Raw genomic sequence first — 11,195 nt, 5'->3', positions numbered from 1 at the left:
CGCCCAAGCAGCCGGGGGTGGGTTGCTGACAAAGTAGGGGACAGGATGGTCCCCAACTGAAGTCAGGGTGGCTTTACCAGAAGAGGGGTGGCCAGGACAACATGACTTGTTGTAAGTCTGTCTGTAACCCTCTCGTGGTGCCCTGCCCCAGGGAAGGGTGTGCGGCTACACTATTCCAGAAAGACAGCAATCCTGCTGTGACTTCCCACAGCATCCAGAAGTGCAAAAACATGTCTTTTCCTAATGAGTTGCCTCTCCCTGCATTCAGAATCTACCTCAGACAGGCCTCTGGGAATCCATCCCTGGGGCCCAAGAACAGATGTTGTCCCCAGGAACAGCTGCCCTGCTCCTGCTTGGGAAGCAGCAGTTGGTCTAGGCTTTGGTACAAGCTGACGTGAGCCTTCAGATCCCACCTGTCATGGACCCAGTCCAATGTGTTCTCCTAAAATCTGCTTCTTCATTCAGTGGAGACAGAAAACCTCATCCACCCACGTCTGCAGTAAGGACAACCTGGGTCCTGGGATGTCTCTCACAGGCGAGCTTGTGCTCCTCATGGATGTAGTCTGATACCGATTCTGGCTGCCTGGAGATCTTTTTTGCTTCCTTGTTCTCATCTGTGTTCTGGGCCAGCACTCATCACCAGAGCTACGTGTGATGATAGGAATGGTCTTACCCGTGTGGTCCAATCTCGTAGCTATTGGCCACGTGCGACCTAAGAACTGAGTATTTTATTTATTTTACACTATCCTATTTTTTTTACTTATTTCTAAATAGCCACATGTGATTAGTGTATTGGACAGCACAACAATCTAGAGGCAGGTAAATTTACCAAGTAATAGTCTAAGATAGGTGACTTCTTATTGTATATTTCCTCCCTGTAAGATGATGGATTTTTTTTTAAGTGTTCTCTTCTGAGTGAATAGGCCCCTTCCAGTTTTGCCCTCAGGATTATATTCAGCAACAAAGAATGGTATTATTTGATGAAAAACATCACCACACAGAAGAGAATGAACAAAATAAAGCTTTATTTGAACTTCCCTGTAGATCATTCTGAGGCTCTGGTCACTGTCCAAGTTTATATCTAAGCCATTTTACAAACAGCGCCATAACTACCGTCCACCAAGTCCAGCACAAATGTGACAGGTCCAGGTGCGTGGTTCTCTGCTGCTCAGTGCTGGAACAACAGATGATCACTCTGTATCTGTGTGCTACAGCAGTGGCCACCCTATTGGGCGTCACAGGCGTACTTGCCTATTCGCTGAGAGGCCAGCACAGCTACTGCCCGCGGTAGGTGTTCAGTACCCCAGACACCCCTTGAACATCTACACAGCTGCAGGGCACCATATACTGTGGCATAAAGATAAAGACAATCTTTCTCTGTCCTCAAGGACCCAAGGGTCCTCGTATACTTGGCTAATAAATAAGCACTTTGTAACCTAATGATTCACATCATCTTGCTAATGTTCAGAGTATTAAGGCACATTAAAAAAAAGAGAGAGAGACTTGATCGAGAGCTCCAGGTCTCAGTGGTTCTTACTACCCCAGCCACAGAATGAAGGACAGGCAGAGTTTACAAGGACCCAGTTCTAGCCGAATTAATGCTCTCACAAGTCACCTGAGTTTTCATTAGCTTCCCTGAACGACTCCACATATTTGGAGCATGTTGAACTCCTACCAAGAGGCATCTACAGTGGGGAGGGGAATCCTTCCGGATCCAAGCTTGAGGAACAGAGCACACAACTGGAGGAGCGTGAGAACTAAAGAGGTGGACACATTCATGCCATCACTTTTAGGAGTTAGTTTCATTATACACAAACCAAGGCAAGTAGAAATGTACACCAAAAAAGGATGCTGCAAGCTTGAAAGTTCTCAAGATAGCTGTGTTTAGACAGAGGTACAAACATTTCCAATTCAGACTTCCACATACATCAAACAATAATTAAAAGTGCACCTTCTGATCCTCTCCACATTTCCCCGTGAGCAGAGGCAAAAAAAAAAAAAAGTGATTTTCATATCTCTAAATGTTGAAAAAAGCATGTACAAGTAAATCCACTCATTACTTGTGTGTGTTTGCACATTATCTTTCCAAAATATAAAAATAAAACCTCTGCCTTTTATATCTAGAAACTTTTGGGGAAAACATGGTTATTTCTAATTCTCAGTCATCTGAGGAGGCACACGTTAGCAGGTTTTTCACCTTCCTGTGCTGTCTACAGAGAACACCAAAACAGCTGACAATGACTTTTCATTCCAGGAAACCAAATTCGGGACTAGTGGAACCAATCCTACCATGTCTGAGAGTACCTCTTCACGGGTTCTCCAACAGAAAGAAGGAAGAGATTTAGGCACAGACTTCACATTAGGGACAGTGTAGCTTATGTGCTGGGAAAGGACTGCTTCTGGGACATCTAGGAATAAACCAACTTGAGAGCTGTGTTCTAGAAGGACAAGTTAGGGGCTTGGGCACTGGGTCTTGGTCAAAGAGCCCATCAATGAGCAGCAGCCCTCTTGTCTTTGTACTTCTGGTAGGCACTCAGTATTTCTGTGATGACACTGGGGTCCTCCAGGGTGGTGATGTCCCCCAGATCCTGAACTCCGCCCGTGATTATCTTCCTCAGGAGCCTCCGCATGACTTTTCCAGACCGAGTTTTTGGAAGACGTTTCACTACCTGGCAAAGAAGGGGTGCAGCATTAGAGTCTGGGGTGGTGCCCTCACGCCCAGCCAGCGTTAGACGGCATTGTGATAAGAGGGGCTCTGCTCAGGGATGACCCCCTCCCTGGGGAATCAATAATGAATGCCTGATATGTAGGATCCCGCCCCAGAGAATGGTGCAGGCCCATGGTCTCTGGTTTTATCCTCCTATAATCTGGACCGAAAGCTGTTATCAAACCGAAAGAATCAATCATGTGTCATGCTGAAGCCCTCCGGAGGCAGCAGTCTACCGCTACCTGGGTCTCCCTCACTGCCACTACATCTGCTCCTCTCCTCAGTTACTGCAGCGAGGGCTCCCAGGCAGCAACCAAACCCAGCAGGCGACTTGGCACCTCGTCGGCACCCCGTGGTGCAGGCCGCAGCTACTTTTATCTTACATAAGAGGTGAGAGCTACTTAAGAGAAAAATGTTGTCTTGCTTAGTGTTTAAAATTTAGCATTTAACCTTTTCAAACAACCACAGCCCATTCAGTGGCAAGGGCAATACATTAAAAGCTGTGTTGGGGGTCTTTAATAGTGACCTAAGGGGAGTTCAGGTTTCCCTGAAACTCTGGTCACCAGGCTGACAGTCTGACCCCCTATGACAACAAGTGAAGCTGGGGCCTCTCCTGCCTCGGAGGACCATCTCCAAACCAAAGAACACTGTGAGGGAAACGTTAACAAAGGAAGGAGTAAAACGCTAGCAGGGCTGAAAAGGTGGCCCAATTCTTCCCTGGAACTGACTCGGACACCGACTCCCTCAGACAGGGCTCTGGCGGTAGCTCCCTCACTGGCACCAGGAAATGTGTTCAGAAAGCACACAGGGGCTCGAGAACTCTAGTCCTTTCCACATATTTCTCTCTATAAAACCCCTAATTGTCTTCCTGTTCCTGTAACTAGCCTCCATATACCAAAGTAAGACAGCACCTCCTCTTGCCCAGCACTATCCCCTAAACAGGTAAGCTGTGTAAACTCTTGCTGCTGTCGCTCTGCCCCACTCCCTGTCTCTCTGAGGATGTAGCAACCTGCCATCCTTGCCCACCACCCAGAAAACCAAACGCTAACGTCAGTTTTGCTGTTGATGGAAGGGATCATGGTTACTTGTTCATTGCGGGAATCAGAAAAGGAGACTTAAAGCGAGCAGCGCAGTTGCACCTACGGCGGAAGCTCCACTCACCAGGATCTCATCAGGCACGGCGTATTTGGCAATCTTGGTGGCCACTGCTGACCGGAGCTCATTCACCACCACGTCAGAGTCACCTGCATCGTCCCTCAACACGATAAAGGCAAATGCAGCTGGAAGGAAAGCAGAGGTTTGGGATGTATCAGACTCCAAACCACGTCCTGAGGCAGAGTGCTGTACACAAATCACCACAAATCCAAAGGACTTTGCCATCACCTGTTGGTGACCTTGTAGCAGCTGGTTTCTTTAGTTGTAGCCCTAAAGATGCATTATCATTTTCATCAAACTGGAAGCAATTCTCACAGCTCCTCTGAACATCCTAGGTGGGTAAGCATGTGCGGTTGAGAGCTTGGCACCACCCCTGTGGTCTTGACCGGCTGTGCATGTGACCTCTCTAACTGTCCCCACACCTGTGAAATAGCCCAGAACGTGGGCTGATGGGAGATTTACTAGAAGCTCCCATGAGACAGTGCATGGGAATATGGCACATGGCATTAACCTCATGGGCCTGTGTCCAACATGGTAAGCACTAGCCACAGTGGCTATTTAAATTTAAATCGAGTTAAAAGTGCAGTTCCTCAGTTGTATGAGCCATACATAGCTAGTGGCTACTGTACTGGACAGCACAGATGAAGACCAGCTCCGTCATGGCAGGGAGCTCTGCTAGGCAGAGTTGGCTCACTCATATTTTAGCACAGACACTATGTTTTGTTTGTTGATATCCTACCACGTTCCAGAAAGGATTTACAGTGGCTCCCACAGGTCTCTAAATACAGTGCTTTTCCATCCATCTGGAATAATCTGGTATGTGGTGTGACACAGGGATCTAATTTCATGTTTTCTCCATATGAGAGTCACCTGTCCCAGCACCATTTTGGACAGCCTGTCCCTTTCCCACTGACCTGCAATGTCTCCCCTCTCTCATCATGAAGTTTTCCCTATGTGCAGCCCTCCCGTTGTTCATTAGCCTCTTTACTCCTGCACTAGCTCCACCCCATCTTAACTTGGCACATATCACCTAACACACTAGGTAGTTTCCTCACTGACCATGTTTATGGTTGATTGTCTGTCTCTCCCCTCTACTCCCTGACCCTCCAGCATGTCAGCCCTACGGAGCAGGGACTTTTGTCTGTTTCACTCACTGCTGTGTCTCCAGCATCCAGAACTGTGCCTGCAACAGAGTATGTGCTCAAGAAGCATCAGCTAAATGCATCAGTACATGAGTGTTTCCTGAATAACCTACAGTCTGTAAAGACCTAGAACCTTTGCCTGAAGGCCCCCTGATTTCCACCTGGCCAACTCCTATTCATCCCTCAAGGCCCAGTTCTGTGTGTTCCATTTAACACATTTTAACACTCTGTGTTCAGCTACCTTTCCTGACTCTGTCCCTGCCTCGGGCTGGGCACTTGCTGTGTGAATGGCTGTTGGTCCCCTCATGCTCCACTAGGTTGTGAGATCTTTGAGGGAAAGAGCTGCATTTGTTCACCTTGGGAGTTGAGAGGGCAGGCAGTCTAGGTCCATACCACAGGGGCTCAGAGGAAGAGGGCAAAGCCAACACCTGAGCTGGCTGGGAAGGCCAACCAGGAGAGGTCTGCTAGGGTCTAACCGACTTTAATTAAAATGTAAAAACCACCAAAGCAACACATATTGACTACCAAAAATTAAAACACTATAGAAGTATATAAAACAAAAATATGCCTTCCCTCTCTGCCTCTCTCCTTTCATCCTTCCCCTCAGAGGCAGTGCGGTATGATAATCAGGAGAGACTGCTCTGGCTCCAAATCCTGGCTCTGCCACTGCTAGCTGTGTGGCCTTGGGAAAGCCACTTAACTACTCTGTGCCCAGTTTTCTATTTGTAAGATGGGGAGCTAACAGTAGCTGCCTCACAGCTGCATGTCAGGATTGAATGGTGACAGCCCCTGCATGGAGCCCACACTGAGCAGGTTCTCGGGGGCTGCTGGCTGCTGTTCCCAGACCCAAATTTAAAATTAATTTCTAGGTATATACAACCATCTTTTAAACCCTAGTGGGATCACAGTGGACATGCCCTGCCATGTCCCCCCAGCCACCCGTCTCTAGCTGGTGCCCTTCCCTGCAATCACTTGTATCTCTAGTGAGATGAGACTGGAAGTGGGCCTAGACTGTTGAGTGCTGAGAGCAGAGATGGGTCAGGAAAGCCTCAACATGGGAGGAGGAGCCGGCTGAGAGATAGGATCTGGTGCACAAGGCTGAACTCACGGACTGCTGAGACAGGCCGATGGCACAGGTGCAGCACACTGGTCAGATCAAGTGCAAACAGGGAGCGAGGACAAATAAATACACAACAGCCTTTGCAGATGGCTTCAGAGGTCACCAAGAACTGCTGATGGGTTTTTCATGTGTTAAAATGGATAGATGCTCAAATTTGTTAGAAATTAGGAAAATGCATATCATCATACCCATGATATACACATTATCCCCCACCAGCCTGGCAGACATTAAGACCTGGCAATACCAGAGTCGCTGAGGATGCAGGAAGAGGTGCTGAAAGCTGCTGACGGGAGCACGAAGCAGCCCGAGGCGACTGAGAGTCACACGTGAGGACCTGTTCCTGCCTCTGGCCCTTTCCGATCCCTAACAGCTCTCCCACACATCCGAGTCTCCTGTTAACAAATGGACAGCCCCATCCTGGGCTCATCCTTCTCATGGCAACTGAAAATGCTTTTTTAAAGCACTTAAATAAATGTTAAATTTTACAATAGATCAATTTAGAGAAAGTGTTTGAATAAATAATGAAACAATGCCACACAAACGTGGCAGGGAGCCAAGTGACATTTGGGACATACTTTGACACAGGATGTCCCTGACAGCAGGAAGGAGAGCGTGCAATTGCACACCACTCGGCGGGGCATTAGAGGTCAGTCTGCCCAGCAGTGCAGCATAGGGTCAGCAAGTGTCCAGGTCACACCAGCCAAGCTAGTGTGGCCACCGTGCACCTGGTATTATAACACTCAGGTGATCCTGCCCCACCCGCTTAGGAAGGGCAGGCTTTGGAACAGTGTGTCCCCAATAAAGACCATTCTCACTCATTCTGCCCTTCCCTGGCGCGTCACTGTGCCGTGGGAACCGTGGGTCAAATTCCTCCACAAAGAGTCCCAGAGCGGCAAACGGGCTGCTCCAGGGCACACTCCCATCTGCTGGCAGTGTGACAGCTGCAGAGTTGGCACCAGCTGCTGGGACGGAGCACGCACAAGGAGACACTGAGGGCAGGGCAGGGCATTTCATTATAAGTCCTCCGTAACAGGGCCGCCAGAGGCGCTATGGACAGAGGAGGAAACTCCTCAAGCTCAGCTGGGCGCCAGACAGGTCACGGCTGCTCAGAGATGCGTGTCCTTGAACGACAGCAGAGCTAGGGCATTTCAGAAATCTGGCTCTAGTCTAACATGCGTGCTGTTCAGCCTTCCCACCCAAAATCCCCACTTGAGAGAGAAGAAAACCAACAGCTTGACTCATAAAAAACCCTACCACCTGTCCATCCTCTGGAGTCTGTTCTTTTTACAGAGGTGCCTTGATGGGTCTAAGACCAGGAATTAGAGGAGTTCCTTTTGTGGATGCTCACCTTCTCCTTTGATGTCATGGGGATAGCCAATGACAGCAGTCTCTGGCACTGCAGGGTGGTTAGCCTGTGCACGACAGAACGACAAGGCAAAATATGTGGGAGGTGAGACACCTGACACAGCATGCAAATTATCACTCCAAATCTGAGACCAACAAGGCCTCATGGAGGTACAGGAGCGAAGGAGAAGGCCTGGCCTGTGCTCACCATCGCATCCTCGATCTCTGCAGTGCCCAGACGGTGGCCGCTGATGTTGATGACGTCATCTATCCGCCCTGTGATCTGGTAATAGCCGCCCTCGGTTCTGTAAGCACCATCTCCAGTAAAGTAGTAGCCTGCACCACAGCAAGGGATTTCAGGACCAGTACCTCTGAACCAGGACGCAGCGGGGCTCCCGTTGTTCCACGAGGGACACAACAGGACCCACGTCCTAACCTCACTCTACAGAAGAAAGCACTGAAGCCTGTGCCCTGTGGCCCTCCTTGCCCCCTCGTGGGGACACTCTCTAGTTGGTGCTGTCTGGTGTGTGCTAGTGACAGGGCAGATGGCTCAGAAACAGCAGAACATGAGGATTCAAGACTGCATCTGTCCAGAGAGAAGAAGATAGACAGGGAGCACACTTGAACTCCTCAAAAAGTGAGTCTCGTTTACAAGCTTGAGACTGAAGATGATTGGTTCCAGCAGGCACACTGTGTAAATGAACTTCACCTCAGTGATACGAAAGCAAACTAGGAAAAAAATCAAAAGTAAACTGGAAGAAAACTCACAGCCATGGGAGTAGTCTTCCCTCTTCTTTCCTAATAGCCCGAGGAGCGCACACCCGACAGGCCAGGTGCTAAGGGCTCTGCGAGCACTCCTGCTGACCCCAGGGAGGTCCCTGAGGTGGGACTGTTCCCACTTCAGAGAACTGGAAAGTCAGAGAGGTAAAGGGGAGGGGGCAGGATTCAAACTTGTCCTCCAAAGAGCCTGTTCTCGTGGCTGCCCTACAGTACCGTCACCGCGACCTTCCAGACATTTCTCTGAGACCATGATCCCAGCAGTGTGTGAAGAAGGCACGATCTGATCCACTGCAGCCGGCTCACCTGGATAAGCCTTGAAGTAGGCATCCAGGAATCTCTGGTGGTCTCCATAGATGGTCCTGGCCATGCCCGGCCAGGCCTGGGAGAGGCACAGAGCTCCAGAGACATCGCCACCCTCCACGACATTCCCCTGCAGACCCAGGAGACACATGTGTGAGAGAACAGGCGAAATGAGAAACGAAAACTGACGGTTAGCATAGTTCTCCTAACTGCTGGGCCTGAGGCAGAAAAATGATGAGCGTGTCCCAAAAGGCACTGCCCAGAGCTTTCTCCTCTTCAAGGAAGCTGCCCACGAGGGCTTCTGAGGAGGACCCTGGGCTTACCCACAAGGCAGTTTTATCCACTGGGTCTCTGAGAGGAGCCTGCGCAGTGAACGCTGCATGAGGACGCCTGCCCTTCCACCACCTGCCAGACCTGGGCAGGCACGACGTGGGAGAGGGGCAAAGGAGGCCAGGAAGGGGGAAGGGAGCACCAGGCAGCTCAGAAGGGCACACGCAGAGGAGGGAGATGCCTCTGCGAGGCCCTTACTCACCTTCTCATCCATGAGAACCGGGATGATGCCAAAAAAGGGCCTCATTGCCATACCGGGGAGGATTTCTGCCCCTTCTTCTGAGGGCCGTGGTGCTATGCAGATGCCACCTGTTTCTGCAGGGAGGAAGGGGAAGAAACGCCAGATGGGCCGAGGGACCAGTGACACATTTATCCAGGCCATGCCGTCAGCAAGCCCATGACAGACACACAGGTCCTCTCCCAGAGAGGGAGGTGGGTGGAACTGCCCCTGTTTGGGGCAAAGAAACAGGTCCTCAGTGACGTAAGGACCTTTGTCTGAGGTAAAACCAGACTCAGGTTCTGGTCCCCTCCACTTTGGAAATAAGAATGGGGCCCAAGGTGGAGGGTTCAGTTCCAGAAGCTGTGGTGCTCCCCAGCGGGGTGGCTGCTGCCTCCCCCTCATCTGAGGTCCCTGCCTGTTGATTTCTTGCGTTGGTGGGAAAGAGCAGAGCCCAGCTATTTGCAGAGTAAGAGGGAAGAAAAGAACTGCCTCTGGGCCAGTGCCCATTCCACATGGCCCAAACACTTTGCTCCAGCAGCCTGAGTGGAAATGCCTCATGAGACTCAGCTGTCAAGGGTCTCTGTCCTGTGCCTTCCTGAATGGATGAGAATTGAGCTACATGGAATTTCTCACTTTCTGGCTTCTTGAAGGACGAGACCTCAGAGAGCCACAATTACTACATCTGTGGTGGTCTCTTGCCCTAAACATCCAAAGTCAGATACCCAAGAGAAGAGTGGGCAAATCAAAACAAAATGGCACAGAAAAACTCCTTTCCCACTAAAACTTGAATGAGACTCATGGTCTTGTAAACAGTAGGGCCCATGCTCATCCAGTGTGCCTGTGTTCACAAGGCGGCCCTACAAGGAAGGTGGGCATTCAGCTCAGCACCAACTAGCCGTCAGTCCTGGGGCAACATGCATTAGTTGCACCATCTTATCCCATCCTCAGCCAAGGCCTATAAGCGAACACCCCCTCTTCATACATGAGGAAGCCAAGGCTCAGCATGGTCACGACACATCCCAAGTCTTACACCTCTGAGCTTTCTCACTCCAGACACCAGGTTTTCAGCAATCACACAGGCTGAGGGGCAGCTGGATTGCATTCACATAGCCTCACAACTGACCCTCCACACTGGGCAGTTAGCTGCACCTTCTCAGCTCACTAATGTGAGAGCACAGCTGTCACAGGAGGTGCCTGCTGAGCGAGCCTGCACCTGCTCCTCCAGGCACGCCCTGACCCTCCTCCTGAGGGACGCTCTCACCTGTCTGCCACCAGGTGTCCACCAGCGTACATCTGCTGTCCCCCACCACCTTGTGGAGCCACTCCCAGGCCTCAAGGTTGATTGGCTCTCCCACTGAAACCACACATGAAAGAAAAAAGATATTACTAGACCTCAGTAAACCAGAAACCAAAAAAATAGATTTTTAAGGGGAAAACAGCTCTATCATTTTCCTGAAGGACATACAAGAAGACGAAAAAGCAGTGAGATCCGTCACGTTAAGGTCATCAAAGAAATACAAATTACTATGAGGTATTTTCATCATTAGAGGCTCAAAAGTCCAAGAGAGGGCAAGAATGTGGGAGAAACAGAGTGTCACATGCACAGTGGGAGTAGAATTTAGTACAGGAATTTTGGGGAGCAATTTGCACGTTTTAATATTTAAAAGTGCATACACCCGATACAACTACTTTGGACAACTGTTTGGGATGGAATCTAAATATATGTTTACCCTATTACTCAAAAATGCCACTCCTGGCATATACCCCACAGAAATAAGAGCATATCTCCACCAAAAGTGGACACGAACAAAGATGTTTACAGCAACCGAAAGCTAAAACTGTCTCTCAGGAGTAGAATGGAGAAACAAATGGTGGTACCTTCATGCAGTGGAATACCACCCAGCATGAAAATGAGCAAACGGCTGCCACACCCAACAGGGATACACCTTAGAGTCACAGCCCCAGCGAAGGTAGCAGGCACAAGAGAAGCACACGCTGCACGAGCCCATGTTGATGAAGTTCAGGAACAAGCCAATGAATCCACGGTGAGAGCAGTCAAATAGTGGTCGTGGTTGGGGGTACTGCCAGGGAGGGGGC

General features: G+C 49.9%; 1 protein-coding gene across 2 annotated transcripts in view; it reads right to left on the bottom strand.

Moving 5' to 3' along the window:
- Nucleotides 1-1,003: 1,003 nt before the first annotated feature.
- ACSS1 (acyl-CoA synthetase short chain family member 1) overlaps nt 1,004-11,195 on the bottom strand; it is a 53,357-nt gene continuing 43,165 nt past the window's right edge. Inside the window, exons 8-14 of one of the 2 annotated variants that reach the window (XM_046678717.1) lie at nt 10,360-10,452; nt 9,081-9,193; nt 8,552-8,678; nt 7,677-7,804; nt 7,473-7,536; nt 3,869-3,987; nt 1,004-2,669 (exon numbers count right to left, since the gene is read on the bottom strand). In XM_046678717.1, coding sequence (XP_046534673.1) covers nt 2,490-2,669; nt 3,869-3,987; nt 7,473-7,536; nt 7,677-7,804; nt 8,552-8,678; nt 9,081-9,193; nt 10,360-10,452 — 824 coding nt within the window. In that variant the 3' untranslated portion in view covers nt 1,004-2,489. The remainder of the gene's footprint in view (nt 2,670-3,868; nt 3,988-7,472; nt 7,537-7,676; nt 7,805-8,551; nt 8,679-9,080; nt 9,194-10,359; nt 10,453-11,195) is intronic. The other variant, XM_046678718.1, reaches the window with a different exon arrangement.

The sequence above is a fragment of the Equus quagga genome, chromosome 12 (assembly GCF_021613505.1).
Source record: "Equus quagga isolate Etosha38 chromosome 12, UCLA_HA_Equagga_1.0, whole genome shotgun sequence".
NCBI lineage: Eukaryota > Metazoa > Chordata > Mammalia > Perissodactyla > Equidae > Equus > Equus quagga.
Note: the sequence above shows the minus strand (reverse complement) of the source record. Positions and strands in the feature narration are given on the sequence as shown.